The sequence below is a fragment of the Myotis yumanensis genome, unplaced genomic scaffold, assembly GCF_028538775.1.
Source record: "Myotis yumanensis isolate MYYU_CA2020_CCGP unplaced genomic scaffold, mMyoYum1.0.hap1 SCAF_11, whole genome shotgun sequence".
Taxonomy (NCBI): domain Eukaryota; kingdom Metazoa; phylum Chordata; class Mammalia; order Chiroptera; family Vespertilionidae; genus Myotis; species Myotis yumanensis.
The window spans coordinates 53,877,231-53,897,034 of NW_027223762.1; the positions used below are offsets into that span (position 1 = coordinate 53,877,231).

Below are 19,804 nucleotides of genomic sequence, written 5' to 3' on the forward strand. Positions count from 1 at the left end.
ATTCTGTGATGAAATAGGAAGTATGCATACAGTACTGCTGCAACCTAAGTATGACGATTGTCTGGAGGAAGAGCAATTGTGTCATTGAGCTGGGTGCTGATTATCCACTTTTTCCCATGGAACACCACAGTTACTTGAATGAATGCCAAACGATGGTTATTCCACTTGGGTTTCTGGCAAGCATTTTCTAGAAAATTAATGAAATGAGCCCATTACTTCAGGAAAAGCAAATAGTGTTTGTTGCCAATGACAAAATTTGAGATTACAAGCAAAAATGAGAATTTTGGAAAAGCTGTATCCACCATCATGAACTTGACAGGGTCCCAACACTTAAAGTGATGCCGATATTAGTGAATGTGATTTCTGGATAATGTGTAATAAAATATGTCAGCATTTATATATATATATTTTTTTTGAAAGTCTTTTTTCTTTTTAATGATGAAAGAAGACATTTCATTATTTCCCATAGATGTACTGCTGGTACATCGAGAAAACCATTATTTTTGGTATATTTTGTACATGGTTATATTGCTGAACTCTCCTATTCATTCTTTCAAAAAATTATCTTTATTGTTGAAAGTATTACAGATGTCCCCCCTTTCCCCCCATTGATCCTCTTCTCCCCACACTCTCCCCACCCCACCCCCAGGCCCTCACCACACTATTGTCTGTGTCCATGGACTATGCACATGTGCATATAAGTTCCATGGTTAATCCCTCCCACCCCAGCCTTCCCTCTGAGACTCCCTCAATCTGTCAGAGGCTTATTATGGAAAAGCAACATTATGGAGGGAAGTTATGCCCTGATTTCTTTCAAATAAAATGACAAAGCAGATTTCTTAAATAATTTACAAAGGGCAGAAATTGCTGAGTAGTGCTACTCCTCGCTGCCACCCACAGCGGCCGGTGGTCAGCATTTATATTTTATTTGATACAGAACCAATCATTTCCAAATACCTAATGCATGATGCTACAAAATCATACATAGATAAAAGATCTATTCAAAGTGTAAGTTAGATCAACGTTTTGAATTAGATTTCAGATTCCACATTGCAATTAATCTTGACATAAAAGAGACTTGCACTCTGGCCAGTATGCTCAGTGGTTATATCATTGGCCCATATACAAAAGGGTTGCAGATTTGATGCTTGCCCTGCCTCGCCCACCCCCACCAGAGCAAGTGCAAGAGGCAACCAATCGATGTGTTTCTTTTATATCAATGTCTCTGTCTGTCTAACTCTCCCCATCCCTTCATCCTCCCTCCCTTCCACTCTCTCTAGAAATCAACAGGAAAATGTCCTCAGGTGAGGATTAACAACAAGAAAAAAGAGAAAGAGACTTGCAAAAATTCATGATGCCTTCTTCTCGCCATTTTTTTTGTTCTGCAATACATAGTTATTTTTAGTAAAACATATGGTATTTATTTTAACATGTAATGAGTTTTTATTGTTATTTTAAATTAACAAATACATATTTCAAAATGTCTCCATTTTAATTTTTAATAGGGTAAATATTGAAAGATATTAAGCCACATAAACAAAAGTTTTTGGGGCTCCTCAATTTTTTCAGAGTGGAAAGGGAACCTGAAAATAACAAGTTTGAGGACCCTAGTGTAGGCGAATAATCTTGTCCTTGAGTGACACACTTAAGTATTAGGGGTGAAGCGGCATGATGAATGCAACCTACTTTCAGACGGTAAAGCAAGAGGGAAACATGTGCATGTTATGGCGAAAGAGATGGAGTGGGTATGCAAGGTCATAATGCAGGTATTCATTGTTTATTTCCCTTTTGACTGTTTCTGTGGGTTCCAAATAAAAAGTGTACTCAATTTAAAGAATTTTAAAAGACATATTGCTATACTATATCAATGTAAAGGTACCTTATACGACAAAATCCAAGTAAGAGGTGATCCTCAGAAAGGTAAATTAAGGGCATTTGCTGAACTGAAGCACTGAGCTTCGGGTTACAAGGTTTAATGGGGTGTCAACTACAGGAGCGAAGTCTGAGGCAATGCTTCTGGAACTGCAGCTGCGTAAGAAAGCCTGGAGTGCTCATCGGTATAGATTCCCGGTCCCACCTGCGGGTGTTTTCATTGGGGGCAGGGCAGGGGCTGAAAATGTAGAGTTCTAGTAAATTCCCAAGTGATGTGATGCTGGGGTCCTCGGATCACACTGGGAGTAACACTAGCACAGGGCGTCCCTCCGAAAAGCCTGGATTCTGTTACGGATTGGATTGTGTCCCTCAAGAAGATACACTGAAGTTCTGATCCCCAATACCTGTGAATGTCACCTTACTTACTTGGAAATAGGCCTTTGTAATTGTAGTCGAGTTAAGATGAGGTCATTACATGGGCCCTAACCCAGTATAACTAGTGTCCTTACGGGAAGAGGAAAGGAGACAGACATAGGGAGAAAGCCATATGACAACTAAGGAGAAGCTGTAAGGATGCATCTACAACCCAAGGAAGGCCAAGGATTGCCAACAACCACCAGAACCAAGGAATATATTCTCCTGTAGAAACCTCAGGGTGAACACAGCTTTGCCAATGAATTGATTCTGGACTTCTAGCCTTCAGACTGTGAGAAATAAATTTGTTGTTTTTAGCTACCCAGTTTGTGGCAGTTTGTTACAGCAGCCCTAGGAACCTAATACAGACCCCAAAGAAGTACACCGTCAGTAAAAAAGTAACCTAGAGATAAGCCTGCTGCCACACCCGAAGGTACAGAAAAGGAAAATGCTCTCATTCTTTAGCCAGGACACTGGGGGGAAAGAAAACAATATTTCCCCTGCGAGTCTGTAGCCACTTGCTTTCCCTCACGGAAGTTCGAAGTCCAAATTTACACCACCCAAATGGTCAGGTAAAAAGATCACAAGAGCCCGGGCACTGTGGGTCAGTGTCTGAGCATCGACCTATGAACCAGGAGGTCTGGGTTCCATTTCCGGTCAGGGGACATGCCTGGGTTGCAGGCTCAATCCCCAGTAGGGGGCGTGCAAGAGGCAGCTGATCAATGATTACTTTCTAGTAGTCTAGTATTAGTAGTGCCTCTAGACATCCAGCAGAAGCCAATGTAAATCTCTGACGGAATCTATCTTTACCCCAGGTCTCAAAGAATATAAGCTCATTGTAAAATAAATAAATAAATAAATAAATAAATAAATAATCTTTAAATTGGAAAGCATAAAATATACCTTGACTGACAGCAACAGAAGCAAGAGACCATTGATTTAGACATTCAAAAAAAGTTTAGATCAATGGTTCTCAACCTTCCTAATGCCGCAACCCTTTAATACAGTTCCTCATGTTGTAGTGACCCCCAATTTCATTGTTACAAATTGAACATTAAAGGATAGTGATTAATCACAAAAACAATATGTAATTATATATGTGTTTTCCAATGGTCTCAGGCGACCCTGTGAAAGGGTCGTTCGACCCCCAAAGGCAGCGGTTCTCAACCTGTGGGTCACAACCCCTTTGGCGGTCGAACGACCCTTTCACAGGGGTCGCCTAAGACCATCCTGCATATCAGATGTTTACATTACGATTCATAACAGTAGCAACATTACAGTTATGAAGTAGCAACGAAAATAATTTTATGGTTGGGTCACAACATGAGGAACTGTATTTAAAGGGCCAGGAGGTTGAGAACCACTGCCCAAAGGGGTAGCGACCCACAAGTTGAGAACCGCTGGTTTAGATACTAGAATTATCAGACTTAGAATATAAAATAAATGTTTAATATGTTAAAGGAATAAAAGTTAATTTAAAATATATAGAAGGAGTCTGGCCAGCATGGCTCAGTGGTTGAGTGTCGACCTATGAACCCGGTTCAATTCCCAGTCAGGGCATATTCCTGGGTTGCAGGCTCGATCCCCAGTGTGGGGCGTGCAGGAGGCAGCCTATCAATGATTCTCTCTCATCATCGATGCTTCTATCTCGCTCTCCCTCTCAGAAATCAATAAAAAAATATTTTTAAAAAGTAAAATAAACTATGTAGAAGGAATAGAGACCACAAAATATGGCTGGTTTTAAAACAGAACTAAATAAAATTTCCAAAATATCAATGGAATTTTAAAACCAATGACTATTTTCAGCAGCTGATTAGATATGGCTAAGAAGGCAGACATGAAAGTTATGAATATTTTACAGTAGAAACAGAAAAAGGAATCAGAAATAAGAAATGAAGAGATATAGAAGACAGTGTAAGAACATCTAACATATATCTAATGAGAGGGCTACAAAAAGAGAAAAAAGGAATAGGGTACAGATGTGATGTTAAAACTATCAACAAATTTTTTAAATGATGCCATTTTACATTATTAAACGACAGTTCAAAGCACAAATGTACACATTCTAAATACACTAAACAGGTCCTGATGGATAGCTCAGTTCGTTAGAGTATTGTCCCGATATGCCAAGGTTTCAGGATCAATCCCCGGTCAGGGCACATACAAGAATCAACCAATGAATGCGTAAATAAGTGGGACAACAAATCTCTCTCTCTCTCTCTCTGCCTCTGTCTCTCCCTGCCTCCTCCCTCCCCTATCTCTAAAAAAAGCAATCAATCAATCAATACACTAAGCATCTAATGAAGTCACACTGGTCTTCCACTGACATTTGATACATCTGAGTGAAAGACATAACTTTACAAGATTTTTAAACATGAATCATTAGTATAAAAACTGTGTACTTATATGTAAACAATTTAATGGGGAACCCAACAAATTTGGAAAATTACCAAAATAAATGAACTCCTAAGCTAATATTGACTCAAGGAAACAGAAAATATATAACCATTAAAGAAATCAAATCAATCAGTAGTTTAAAATCTTGCCACAGAAAAAGCACCTGGATCTGATGATTTTACTGACAAATTAATCTATTTTACATGCAGGAAGGATATCCCATCTTACACAAACTATTCCAGAGTACAGGAAAAGAGGATATACCCCATCTTAGTTTAAGAGACAAGCATAATCTTTATACAAAAACCAGACTAGGACAATACAGCCAATACCCTTCACAAACATAGCTTAAAAAACGTTAACAAATTGAATCTAGAATTGTTCCAACAACAACAAATAAACCTAATTATATGACCACATTGGGTTTCTCCAGGAAAGCAAAGTTAGTTAATGGTAAATGAATACAATTTGCCACTTAATAAATTTAAAGGCAAAAAAAGTTATCTCAATGGAGGCATTAGATAAAGTATAACATCATTCATTATAAAAACTCTTAGCAGATTAGGAAGAGAAGAAAACTTAGATAAAGAACATTTCTGAAAATCCTACTTTATGGGAAAATGTTGAAGCATTTCTTTTTAAATCGGGAACAAGGCAAGAATGTCTGCCTTTCCCACTTTTAGTCATTTTACACTAGAGATCCTAACCAGGACAGTAGGGGTAAGGGGGCAAAAAGGAATAGTTATTGGGAAGACACAACACTATGCTATTCTCCGATGACATAACTCTTTGTCTGGAAAGCCCAAAAGAATCTACAATTTGGCAAGACTGCATTCTTCTAAAATTTTTAGTAAGATCCTAAATATAATGGCACCAACAAATATCAAGTCTAACATAATGCACAAGAAATTTACAGCAAATTGACAACATTGTATTAAAATCATTGAAGAAGGCCTAAATAGAGATAAATACCATGTGTAAGCCAGGAAAGTCCTTCACACACACCCACAAAGTACCCACCCAGTGGAAAGAGCACTGGCCAGGCAGGAAAAACCCTGACTTCAAGTCCAAGTTTCCCACTGACTGGCTAGGTGACCTAATAAACTTCTCAAAGATGTAACTGAAACTCATTCATCTTTACACCCCTGGTGCCCAGTGTAGTACCTGGCACAAAGCAAATGGTCAATAAGTGGACAGTGAATAAAGAAATGAAGTCAATTGATCTTGAACAAGGATGGAAGGCCTACCAACTGAAAAAGAGAAACTTTCCAATACCTCTTACCCCTCTTCTTCAATCGCTATGAGGGAAAAGATTAAAATCATGAGCCTAGAGTTAGAAGGTCTTAGGGTTTGAAGCCAGGAGCTCATTGCCTCACATTAGCACTAAATACTGGAAACCTTTTCCTTCTATCAAGCCAAACATTTGTCTTCTAGACACGCACTCATTCTAGCCAACCCTCTAAGCACATAAGCAAAGCTCCTCTTTCTTCCACATCCTAACACTTTCAGAAACTGGAGACTTGGCCTCAAGTCTTGGCCTAGCCCATGATGAATGACCTTGATGAATGACCTCCTCTCTGGTCCTGTCTTCCTTGTCTGTCAAACAACAGCCCGAGATCACTAAGATCCCTTCTAGCTTCAAGATGCAGCATGGGATGCATCATCCCCTCGGTGTTCAATCCCTCATCATTTTAAACTATCCAATGGGATTTTAATTTCAATACTTTATTTTCTACTTTTAGAATTGCTTCTTTTCCTAATGGGCCCATTCCTCTGCACAGTCCACCCCAGGATCTACAGTCATCTTATATTTTCAATTCTTTCCTTTATTTACCTTTTTCATTTTAAAGGCTTATTCTCCAGCTTGGTAATTCTAAAGATGGCTGCAAATTACTTGCTACCCCTCCCACTGACAGGAGGGTCTCCCTCCTCTCAAATCTAAGATGGCCTTAGTGACCTGCTTGGCCAATAGAATGCAGCGTAAGTTTCATCCTGGGGCTTCTGAGACTAGGTCATAAAAAGTCTTGCAGTTTCTAGTGATGCTTTTGGACACTCACTCTTGGAGCCCTGAGACACCACTATCCTGAGGCCTCAAGCTGAGGAAATCACACGGAAAGATCATAGGGAGAAGCCCTGGAACACATGAAAAGAAAGCTATGCCCAGCCTGCCACCGCCATTTGCCTCATCCTAGTTGAGGCCCAGACATCCTGGAGCAGAGATGAGTTCTGTGGGCTGGATCCTGCCCAAATTCCTGACCCGTAGAACCAGGGGAGATGATAACAAAATGGCTTTGTTTTAGCTAAAATTCGGGGTAGTCTGGTAGGCAGCTGCTACAGCACTAGTTTACATCCTTGCAAAATGATTCCATCTCTGTTTTGTCTTCTGGCAAATTCTCTTATACTTAAAAGCTCAACTATACATTTTAAGGGGATTGCTGTTACATACTCAAAAATATACTCAAAAATTTGAGATTTTAAAATTCCATTTTATTATGGGAGGGCTTTCAGACTATATTGTCAGAAATGGAAATCAAATCTTTCATTTTACAGATGAGAAAATTGAGGCTTAGAGATATTAGGTTATTTGCCATGGTCACAAATCAAGTTTCTACAGATTTATTGTTTAAAAAGAATCTTCCAACCCCAAAGGGAATACTAAGTTATCATTCATTCCACAAAAAAATTTTAAACACCTACTATGAACTTAGAATTGCTCTAGGCACTGAGAAAACAGCTGTGAACAGGATCAAGTCTCTACAAACAAGTAAACAAGTGAATTAAAAAGCATCGTTTCAGGGAGTGGTGAGAAGACAGAGTGGGGGGGGTGTGTATTTTGGAGAAGGTGGTCAGAAAAGGCCCCTCCTGCAGAGGCGACACGTGAGCAGAGACCCACATGGAAAGAGGGAGAGGGGAGTGTGTTCCAGCAGAGAAAACAAGCTGGTCATATTCTGGGAACAATGAGGAGGATGCTCCGAGTGAGGGAGGGGAGAGCAATATAAAGTGAAGTCAGGGCAGGGGCAGGGGCCAGGCCTTGCTCGATCTTGTTGAGGATGGTAAGGAGTTTGAATTTTACTCTTAGTGTGACTCAGTCTCTGGATAGCTTTTACATAGCAGGTGAAAGACATGATTTATATTACATTGTAAACAAACCACTGGAGGCACAGGAGTAGGCGCAGGGAGAACAATTAGGAGGGTTCGAAATGGTGCAGACAGCAATCCTTTGGGGGTGGAACAGGGTGGTGGTAGTGGAGGTGGGAGTTGATTGGACAGGGAGGATTTTGAGGTGGAGCTCCGTGGACTCACGGGTAAGACTGAATTCCACAGCTTACAGGGCCTGGCCTGAAGAGGGCCAGAGACTGCTGACTACTGAGACTTCCTCAGATGGACACTTGGGAACCACTGGTTCTCAGCCTCACGCTCTCATGAGTAAAAGTCCTTTCACGTTTCTGTAAATCCACTGGGTGTCCCAGCATCTGCTGACTGTTTCACAGTGTCTCTCAGTTCAATATGCTGTCTGACAGGTTTTACCTTGACAGTCAAAACCCCAAAATTTTACACAGATCACAATGAGGCAGCCCATCTGTGAAAGGCTCTTGGTTGGACAATGGTTGGGGGAGTCCAATTACGCCGTTCATAACTCATAAAAAATGAGGGTTGGGATCTCTCAGAACAGAGAGGCTCTATAGCTAATAATGGGAACCTTAGCCAAGTCCATGTCTTTTCATTTCACTGGGGCGATGTGGTACCTGACTCAGCACTTCTCAAGCTTCATAGGGATCTTGCAGGTCACAAGTGGGACCTGGGACTCTGCATTCCTGGCTAGCTGCTGGTGATGCCGGTGTTGCTGGTATGCAGGCTACAAGTTGAGTAGCAAGGTCCTGACTCATTCGTGACCCCATGTGTACTGAGTGGGCACCTACAACACCTGAAGAACTTTGAGGGAGACAAAGAAACAGATGAGGTCCTTAAGGGGAGGTAAAATGCACAAACTACCACTCAGAAGGTACAATGTGAATGGGCCACTTGGGAGACCCAGAGGACAGAAATCCTTCTTCAGTTAGGGGCCCAAGGCTCCATGGAGAAAGACAGATCAGACAAACACATAGAGCACAATGAACATCACAGGGCACCTTCGAGGGCTGAGCCATGGAACGGCACCAGTTCTTTACAACTGCTAATTTCTCCTCAAAAGTAAGACCTCTTTTTTTTTTAAATTTTGTCTTATTGCTTAAAGTATTACAAAGAGTATTACATATGTCTCCTTTTTTTCCCCCTTGGCATTCCCCAGCCTCCCCTACCCCCCAGTGGCTTGTGTCCATTGGTTATGCTTATATGCATGCGTACAAGTCCTTCGATTGATCTCTTACCCCCCCCTGCCATCCCGCCCCCCAACCTCCCCAGCCTTCCCGCTGTAGTTTGACAGTCTGTTCGATGCTGTTCTGCCTCTGTATCTATTTTTGTTCCTCAGTTTAAGATCTCTTTTTTAACATAAATTTTTTATTGATTTAAGAGAGGAAGCGAGAGGGAGAGAGAGATAGAAACATCAATGATGAGAGGATCATTGATTGGCTGCCTTCTGCACGCTCCCTACAGGGAATCAAGCCCACAACCCGGGCATGTGCCCTTAACTGGAATCAAACCTGGGACCCTTCATTCCGCAGGCAGACGCTCTATCCACTGAGCTAAACCAGCTGGGGCAAAAGTAAGACCTTTTTAAACTCACAAACAGAATAAAGACAAGGGGTCAAAAGGGAATGAGAGATTTTTCTAAAGTAAAAAGGTAAAGGAGTGTGTTAGGACTTTCCCAGTTGCAAGAGGGGGAAAATCCCATTTTACACCAACTTTAGCAACAAAAAAAGACATGCAGAGATTTGAAAAGCTGGCTAGGATTCACTCATTTAACATATATGGTGGTCACTGGGGCTGGTCACAGATGTTTAGTAAAACTGTAATTATCCAACCATGTTAATCCAGGCTTGGCCACATGATTTTCTTTGGCCAATGAAATGTGAGAAGTGACATGTGTCACTCCTAGTTAGAATACTTAAGAGACAGTGCATGATTCCCATTTTTCTTTCTCTACCCCAGTGAATCCTGCTGCCTTGAGGGGCAATGATAGCACCCTACGACAGAGGAGATGCAGTCAGCCTGGGACTCTAAGGACTACAATGAGCAGAGTGCCTCTGTCGAACCACAGTGAGCAGGCAGGTAAAGCAAGGAAAACACCTTTGGCCCAGCTGGTGTGGCTCAGTGGTTGAGTGTTGACCCATGAACCAGGAGGTCATGGTTCGATTCCTGATTAGGGAACATGCCCAGATTGCAGGCTTGATCCCCAGTGCAGAGGGCATGCAGGAGGCAGTCAATCAATGATTCTCTCTCATCATTGATGTTTCTATCTCTTCTCCCTCCCTCTTCCTCTCTGAAATCAATAAAAATATATTTAACAACAACAAAAAAGAAATAAACCTTTGCTGTCTTCAGTCACTGGGATTTGGGAGTTGTTACTGCAGCATAACCCAGTACAGCCTCACCATTATAATACATATTTAATAATATAAGCACTACTCAAGGCTTTCCTTCTAGAATATGGAATAGCTCAAGGCATCAAAGGAGAAGTGGCAGGAAATGGGGCCTGAGTAGCTAGAATCAAGACTTGTGCCAGCTTTCTTCTCCCTCTGCCCATCTCTCATCTGTTTATCTCTGCTTTGTCATACTCATCCCTTTTGTCTACAGGCCTTCTCCATGTACCAGGGCATTTAGCCACCAGCAACCCCACCTTCACATCTTTCCAGTTCTGGGCTCTGTAGGCAAAGCTATCCTCTCCCAGCTTCAAATCAAGAAAGATCTAGTGACTCAGTCTGGGCCACATATCCACCTCTGGACCAACCTCTGTGCCCAGAGAAATGTGTAGCCAGGCCTGGGTCATGTGCCCACTCCTTTGGCTGAGTGGCAGGAGGCAGGATGGGGTATGTTACCAGAAGGAAATGGGAAACTCGTTTTGAAGCCCAAAGTACCATCTGAGGACCCACACAAGGAGGTAGAAAGGATGTGAATGCGTTACTGCACAAGACAAAGCCAAGGAAGACTTTGAGCTGTGATTGGCGAAAGGCAAAGGGAAAATGTGGTTACGTGCGGGATTGCCCTAAAAGAGGCAGACGAGAGGCCCTAGGCTGGACAGCTCCCTGTGTTGGCATCAAGGAGGCACCTTTGGCTTAGAGCTGCCAGGTGACGAACAAGGCTTGGTGGGAGCGAAAGTCAGGAGGAGGTGTTAACTCGGGTAAAGGATGCTGCTCTCTGTTTACCAATTTAGGGGAGTGCAGAGAACTCTGCCAGAGCACAGACCTTCTCTGACTGGGAGCAGGCTAAGTCTGGGAGAGCAAATACTGAACCAACATGTGTATCCCCATGACCACCCTCCCTACACGAATCACTCAAGGGACTCATTCCCTAGAGAGCCCAACCCAGCTTCCTGTGTCCGAGGCAGCCTCCTCCCAATCATGAGAGATGAAACTCACTTGCCATCCCTGGTCTAGGTAGGCACTCCATGCTTGAAGGCCTATTATACCAGATTACTTGTCAAGATTCCTTCACACACCCTTATTGTGTGCCAGGTATTTGGTCCTTTATCTGTATTTCTTTTTTCTCTATAATCCCAGGAAAGCCCCTGGGTATGACTGAAAAACCAAAAGGGAAAACAATGTGCTTCTGTGTGAAGACAGATGAGATGTGAAAGTTCAGAACAAGCTATCTGTATATATAGAAGCCTAATACTAAGTGTCCAACTGTTTGACTATTTGACCAGTCACTATGACGTGCACTGACCATGAGGGGACAGACACTCTAACCGGTAGGTTAGCTTGCTGCTCGGGTCCAGTCAATTAGGAGTGGGTGAGAGGGGCCGGACACACCCTGGAGCCCTCCCGTGGTCCCTTCCTGGCCTCGATTGTGCACCAGTCGGGTCCCTTGGCCTGGCTTGCGCCCTCTTGCAATCCGGGAGCCCTTGGGGGGATATCGGACTGCCGGTTTCGACCAGATCCCCACAGGCCAGACCGAGGGACCCCACTGGTACACGAATCCATGCACCGGGCCTCTAGTATGTATATAACTACCCATCTTCCATTTCATCGGGGCCTTCCCATGCCCAGAAATGAAAAGAAAACATCCCCATAGACCAGGGGTGGGCAAACTTTTTGACTCGAGGGCCACAATGGGTTCTTAAACTGGACCGGAGGGCCAGAACAAAAGCATGGATGGAGTGTTTGTGTGAACTAATATAAATTCAAAGTAAACATCATTACATAAAAGGGTACAGTCTTTTTTTTTTTTTAGTTTTATTCATTTCAAACAGGCCGCATCCGGCCCGTGGGCCGTAGTTTGCCCACGGCTGCCATAGACACACTACAAACGCCCTTAGCTCTTGTTGGTTCTCAGAAAAATTCCCACAGACACCAAAAATCCTGGTAACTGGATGGGCATGTGTGTGGCTCATCCTTGGTGCCTCCATATACAGTGACTACTACATGGCCAAGTTTTCCCTTGCCCCAGCCCCTTGAACCCCCTAGGACAGTGGTAGGCAAACTGCCGCTCGTAAGCCACATGCGACTCTTTGGCCCCTTGAGTGTGGCTCTTCCACAAAATACCACGTGCGGGCGCGCATGTACAGTATGATTAAAAATTTGTGGCCCATGCACAGAAGTCGGTATTCTGTGGAAGAGCCACACTCAAGGGGCCAAAGAGCCACATGTGGCTCGAAAGCCGCAGTTTGCCGACCGCTGCCCTAGGAAAACACACAAATGCAACACAAAGTGACCAACTCACTAGATGGCTACCGAGGACCTGACACCTTTCTCTCATTCTTCCCAAGTGCTCTTCCTCCCACCACATAATAAACACCCCAAAGAAGATGGTTCCCACTTCAGCAGGAGGGGGAGGACTGAGCCAGTAATAACCAGGTGAGACCCTCACTCGTCAGCTAACCTTCAAATAAGACACAGCTGGGAGAAGTTCGTAAAAGCTACTTCTCACTAGGCAGGCGGGATTCCTAAACAAAGGACAAGGCAGCAGAACAGCAGCGAAACCTAAGCTGGTATTTTTCACTTCCTTGAGGATACTCCTGCTTATAAATAAACATGGTGCACTGGGCCAGCTGGGGAGGAGGGGGAAGGGGTCTGCAGGAGCACTGCTCTTAAAGCTAATGTCTTAAGAAGACCTCCAAGGTAGTGCTGGCCAGCACTTGTCTTACAGATGGGGAACTGGGCCCTGGGGCAGTTTGGCCTCAGGTCTCTGACGCTGAGTTAGACCAGCGCTAGGGATAGAACCCAAAAATGCTTCCAGCCCAGCATCTTTCCTCTCACAATTCAATTTAAATATCTGCCCAGCTCCTGCCCTGTATCACAACACAGTGCCAGGAAATAACTCCTCAACCAGCCTGAACCCTCCATTAACAGGATCATTTTTCTGCATTCCACTTTTTAAAAGCAGGCCCCAAAGGAAAGGCAAGCTGATGTTTAAGAATTTATCGTCTTTCTCTTCTTTCCCACTTGTTTTGCAACAGTTGGGGAACATCTTGGGGTGACCCACATTCCTTCCAGTCCGCCCCACGTGTGCATCGCTGACCCACGGACTTATATTCCAATCACAGTCCCAGCACTTGGCCAAATTTTCAGCCACAAACTAAGATTCTATTTTAAATATCACACTGTACTTTCTAAAAACTAACATTTAAAAAAATATGTCTACGTGGAAATAAGTTTTTTTCTGCACGCCTACCCGTTATTTAGAAAATTGGTTGAAGTAGGACTCTCTTTTTCCCCATGGAGTAACCTGGAGTTTTTGTCCACTAACCCCAGCAATGGTGGGATGCTCTGGATCTAACATTCTGGCCATCAGTCAAAATTCTGTCTGGAGACAATGAGGCAGCACCTGCTCTTTAGAATAAGTGCTTTAAAACAGAGCATTCTCCCAAGAAGGCACAGGGCAACCTCTGTGTGCCCCTCCAGTGCACATGAACACACTCTCCCCAGTTGAAATTCATTCCTGCCTAGGGCTTGAGTTGTTTGTAAAGATAACAAAATATTGCCCTGGCTGGCTTGCTCAGTGGTTAGAGTGTCAGCCAGGGATTGAATGGTCGAGGGTTCAATTCCCAGTCAAGAGCACATATCATGGTTGCAGGAACTGGGGCACATACGGGAGGCAACCAGTCGATGTGCCTCTCTCATGTAGATGTTTTCTCTCTCTCCCCCCTCCTCCCTCTCTCCTACTCTCTCTAAAAATCAATGGAAAAATAATCCAGGGATATTTCCATTGACTTCCATCTCCTGGGGATAATGCCGCAGGCTCATCTGCTTAGCCCAGGACCTCTGATTTCTTTCAACACAACCACCCTTTTCGGAGTGCACTCAGGTGCTAGGTACTTCAAAAAAGAGCTTTGTAAGGGGCAACAGTTGGAGAGGGAAATGAGCCACAATCACTGACCTAAAAACACTCACGGCCAATGGTGACACAGACATCCATAGCACCAGCTGGCTGTCCCTGGTGCCACCAGCTCTTGAGGCCTCTGGTAGAAGGAAGACTCCTCTCCATCCTCAGAACATAGTACCAGGTCTTCCTGAAATGTTCTTTGATGTGACAGAGGCTTATAAAACCATGAAAAAATTGCTTACAGAAAATGGGGCTTGTGAACAGAAATCATAGGACTCCATACCAGAGATTGTGGGAGCATGAAAGAGATCAATTTTTAGGGCCACTGTCAAGCCGGGCAGAAGCAGAGAGGGTATGGGACCAAAACTCCAGAGCCTGTTTCTCTACCAGCTCTCCTCGTGTCCTTGCGCAATACACATTCCCTCCGCAGTTTTACAGATGAGAGGGGAGGACAGGAGCAATGGGTTTTATTAGTAGTAAAACCCATACATTCTGCATGTTCTATTTTATCTGAAACCCCAATATATAAAACAAGAGGGGAGTTGCTTGTGCTGACTCAGGCCTGGGAGCCCAAAGCTGGGTGGCCCTCAGGGAAGCCAGTTTGAAAACCACAGGAATAGATTAAGTCAGAGAGCCCCTTCCAGAAGTCTTATTTTTTTTTTTAATTTTTAAATTTTATTTCAGAGAGGAAGGGAGAGGGGGAGAGAGAGAGAGAGAGAAAGAGAGAGAGAGAGAGAGAGAGAATGAGAATCAATGATGAGAATCATTGATCAGCTGCCTCCTACACGCCCCACACTGGAGATTGAGCCCCAACCTGGGCACGTGCCCTTGACCAGAATCGAACCTGGTACCTTTCAGCTACAGGCTGATGCTCTATCCACTGGGTCAAACCAGCCAGAGCCCCTTTCAGAACTCTTACATCCTCTTAGGTACCAGGCAGGGCAGAAAGAAGAAATCATCATTTATTTACTGCTCTTCATGGTGTTTGGCCATTTATATATATTATGTCATTGAAATCTTTGCACAGAAACATCAGGTGGACTAGCCTGTGAACTAGGATCTCTTGTAAATTGCGATTTGTTGGCAAGAAGCAGGACTGGGATTTGAACAAGGGTTTTGTGACTCCTAATACAGTATTCCTACTCCTTGCTAAGAGGTATGGGGAAATTTAGGCTAAGTCCATGATTTCCTTCAATTATAAATATAATGTACATCTATATATATAAAAAGCCAGCGACCATAACGCCGTCACAACTGGAATGACCGGTCACTATGACACCCACTGTGGCCAGGGAACCTCCCGATCAGGGGTGGGGCCACCGGCCCACCTCCCGCAGCTCCTCCCCGCAGCCTACCGGCCTCTGACCGGATTCTCCCACACAGATCAAGGGCGGGCCTGGTGAGCCAAACAACACCGCCCCCCCCTCTTCTCCCCGAGCCAGCCTCACCCCTGATCTCACCCCCCACCTCAATGGGGTGCGGGGCTGGCTGGCCAACCTCCAGCAGCCCCTCCCCCCACCCAGCCACACCCCAGATCGGCTCCTCCACCCTGATCAGGGGCAGGGCTGGCTGGCCAACCACTCATGGACCCTCCTCCAGGATGCTGGACCCCAATCAGCCCCCCAACCCCAATTGGGGGCAGGGCCCGCCGGCCAATCACCCTCGGTCCGCCCTGCAGCTGGCCCAGCCCTGATCAGGCTGATCAGGGCGGGCAGCTGGCCAACCTCCCACTATCTCCTCCTCCTGACAGGCCCAGCCCCACCCCAATTGGGGCCAGGCTAGCCGGACCCCACCCACGCACAAATTTGTGCACTGGGCCTCTAGTATATACATAGAGGAAAAGATCTTAAAGATTATACCTCTCAAAATGATCAGTAGCTATCTCTGAGTTATTTTCTAATTTTCCTATAATGAACAGGTATTATTTACAAGAAACAGCTACTGCTTATGAAAGTGGTTTTTGTTGTTGTTACTGCTCATAGAGGCTATTTTTTCCATTGATCTTTAGAGAGAGTGGAAGGGAGGGAGCAATAGAGAGAAACATTGATGTGAGAGACACATCAATCAGTTGCTTCCTATGGAACCTACAACCCAGGTATGTGCCCTTGACAGAGAATCAAACCCAAAACCCGTCTATGCGTGGGCCAGAGCTCTACCCACTAGCTCATTGGCCAGGGCTAAAGTGGTTTTACTAATTCCCCACTGACACACTCTATGGTGGGTTTTCTATGGAGAACTAGGGACTGGGGGGACAGGTGATATCTCTGACCTTCTGGAGGTGACAGTGGGAATAACAATCTGAATCCCACAAACTCTCACTTGAGAGGTTCCCAGGCTGACTTGAGGGGCAGTTCTCACAATCATTTAAGGTCTGAAGCTCTACCTCTGGGAAGTGTGGTATTTTTAGAAAGTAAAAGCAAGTCCCTGATACCCCTCCCAAATAGACCTTCCTCTCCACCCCTTCAATTGCCTTGTGTAGTTGGGGGTACGTGAATGAAATTAAAAAAAAAACGGTCACATGGATGACCCCAGACCAGAAGCCCACACTCCCCACCCAACAGTATCTACAGAGTGAGCCGCGCCAGGCTGGCTGACACTCTCTGGCCCCACCTGCAGCCGCCCAGAAGCCACTGGCAAGGATGAAGATCACAGCACTCCTTTAGGAGAGAAATTGCCACCCTGGAGGCCAGGCAGGCTTTGGTCAGGCAGGAGGTGGGGCTGGGCGTGCCAGCTTCTTCCCTGTATTATTCATGCCAGTCCTGCCCGCTGAAAGCTCTTAAATATTTAACATGCCACCTCGAGGTACAGCACAAACCCCCAGCAGTAGCAACAGCTGTGGAGGGGCCTGCAGGGAAGGAGAGACCTGGGGGCTGAGGCACACTCTCTGGCTTTGGTAGGAAAGCCCAGAATGGTGGCCAGGAGACAATGCTGACAAAGACTTCAGAAGGCTGCCCCGACTGCTTCTTTGAAAACCAGTGAGGAACTGCAGGAAATGGGAGATGTTTCCAAACGCAGGGAGCCATGGTGCCTGATCCAGGGAGTCCAGACAAAGGAAAAGCCGAGGGACACCTCCCAGCCTGCCCCCCCATCCCCCCATCACCCCACCGCCACCCATGTCAGCCCTGGTTCTACCGAGCGGGCGTCAAAATCTGTCCCGACTCAGGCGAGGATGGTGAGGGAAAAAGAAGCCTGGGACAGCCATGTCTGTCTCCAAAGGGGACTAAACCCACGAGGGAAGGAGCTCTTCAAATGTCTACTCAGCTCCGGGGCTGGGCAGAGAAAAACGACCCCCACGCCCACACCCAGTGACTTCACACAGGCCTCACCCCAGAGGACTCTGCTCTGAGGGCCTGGGAGGTGTCATCGCAGCGGCCCAGGTGGCTGTCACTTGGGCATTCCCCGTACATTCCTGGAGATGTCCGCCCCCAGCTCTCTCAATGCCCGCGCCGGAGGGATCGGGCACGGAGGACTCGCCTCGGCCGCTGTCAATCGGAGAAACCTAAAAAGGAGTGTTTTCCACCCCACGGGGAGCCCCGCCTCCATCTCGCCACCCTTCCCCGCGCGGACCCCTGCAGGCAGCGCCCCGGGCTCCTCTGGGCTCTGCCTGTCATGCTCGTTTGACAAAAGCCTGGCGGCCCGCGGGGCGCGGCGACGGGCGACCCCGGCCAGCACGTCTCCCAAAGGAGAGCCGCGTGTCCCCGCGGCGCGCCCGTTCGGGGCCTCCGCAAACCCCACCGGCCCGGGGAACAAAGCGTCAGGGCGCCCCGGCGCTCGCGGCCCCGCCCGGCGGTCCCCGGAGCCGGCCGGCCGGCAGGGCAGCAGCCGCGTCCTGCGCCCGCCCGCCCGCCCGCCGGCGACCTCGGCCGCTACTGTACCTGCTAAAATTAGCGGCCGCCGCGTATTAATAGCCGCAGCGCCCGGCGGACGCAGCCGAGGGCCGCGCGCGGAGACGGAGGGGAAGGAAGGGGCGCGGGGAAGAAGGCCACTTACACCACCAGCCTGGAGATGATCCATGACACCATGGCGGGCGGCGGGCGGGCGGCGCGGCCCGGGCGGGCGGGCGGCTGCGGGCGCGGGGCGGCGGGGCGGCTGCGGCGCTCCAGGCACGTCCGTTCGCGCACGGCCGCCGCCGCCAGACTGAGCGCGCTCGCCCGCTGCCCTGCGCCCGCGCGTCGGCGCAGCCGCGGCACGTTGCGGCGGCCCCAGCCCCTGGGGCTCGGGGGGCCCGCGGCGATTGGGCGGCGAGCGGGTCGGGCACCAGCTTGACCCGCCCCGCCCGTTCGCCCCGGCCCGCCGCCGGTTTCGGGCGGTTCCTCCGTGCGCCCTGGGCACCCGCCGCGGGAGTGGAACCCGGAGGTGGCCCCGCTGGCTGGGCCGGGAGCTGGCTGGCGCCCCACCCTCCGTGCTCTGGTGGGGAAACGGAGGCGGGGACCGGGCTGGACCTTGGGAATCCGTCTACCTGCTGCGGTTGGGATTCCGGCATCCCGTCCTCGGATGCAGCGCTGGCCTCAGGGGGGACTCACACGTACCCCTCCCATCTGCCCCACATCTGGGCATATATCTCCCCGAATGAAAACGTCTGAGTCCCTACCTGACCCAGTCTCTGCCTGCAGACTCAGTGCCACCACCATTCCCCAAACACCCCGGAGCTCTCTTTACTTGAGACGTTTTGAACGTACATAGGTGCTGTTTCCTCGTCCCTGTTCACTATACAGACGCCTCCGCTTTTCCAAGGCTCGGCTGAAAGGTGACTTCCTGGGGAAGGCCTTTCACAGGGGGCTGCCCAGCGTTTGGTGTGGAATTGCTCAGAGGTACATACAACCTGGCCAGGAGGAAGCCAGAGCTGCTATTGCACAGCACCACTGTCCTGCTGAGCCATTTTGGAGCCTTAGGCAAAAGGGGAAATGTGCATCCTGTACACACTCTTTTTGGGGGGGGGGGATTTAAAAATACAGATTGCGCTTATTTATCTTGATTACTGCGTTTTATGGCACTCCCTTAAATTTTGCCCCTGGGGCAAGTGCCTCTCTCCTCACCCTAGTCCTGGCCCTTATCATGTAGGTCCTTGCACATTGTTCCCTTCTGCTTGGAAAACCTTTGTCCCCTGCTCCTCAGCTCTGCTGCTGCCTTCCTCACCTCCTGCTCTGGTGCTGCCTAAGAGCACCGCTCTCCTTTGCTGATGCTCAGGTGATGTATAATTCAGTGTCAGATAGGAGAGGCGCAGGGGAGAGCTGGCAGAGGCAAGGACACCTCAAGCTTTGGCAAAAGGGGGCTGGAAATGTACCACAATAAGGGGACATCTTCTATGACAAGGGTCTCCAAAGAACCCATAAAATACCTGTCATGTGTGTGTGTGTGTGGGGGGGGGGGGTTTGTGGGGTTTTTTGTTAATCCTCACACGAGGATATTTTCCCATTGCTTTCTAGAGAGAGTGGAAGGGAGGGAGAGAGGAAGGGGGAGAGAGAAAAAGAGAAACAGATGCAAAAGAGACTCCTAAACTGGTTGCCTCCCCTACACTCCCTGACTGGGGCAGGGGATTGAACCTAAAACCCAGGCACGTACCCTTGACCAGGAATCAAACCTGAGACCCCTAGGTGCACGGGGCCAACACTCTAACCATTTGGCAACACTGGCCAGCTGTAATATTTGTTTAAATGCTGTCTTGATCCAGTTTTGAGGCCCTGGCTAGAGGTAGGTCAGT

The 19,804-nt window shown here is 47.1% G+C and overlaps 1 protein-coding gene across 2 annotated transcripts in view; it reads right to left on the reverse strand.

Annotated features, from left to right (window-relative positions):
- REEP1 (receptor accessory protein 1) overlaps positions 1-18,155 on the reverse strand; it is an 89,566-nt gene extending 71,411 nt beyond the window's left edge. For both annotated transcript variants that reach the window (XM_070429645.1, XM_070429644.1), the window contains exon 1: positions 18,094-18,155. In XM_070429645.1, the coding sequence (XP_070285746.1) occupies positions 18,094-18,125 (32 nt within the window). In that variant the 5' untranslated portion in view covers positions 18,126-18,155. The remainder of the gene's footprint in view (positions 1-18,093) is intronic.
- Between the last annotated feature and the right edge of the window lie 1,649 nt (positions 18,156-19,804).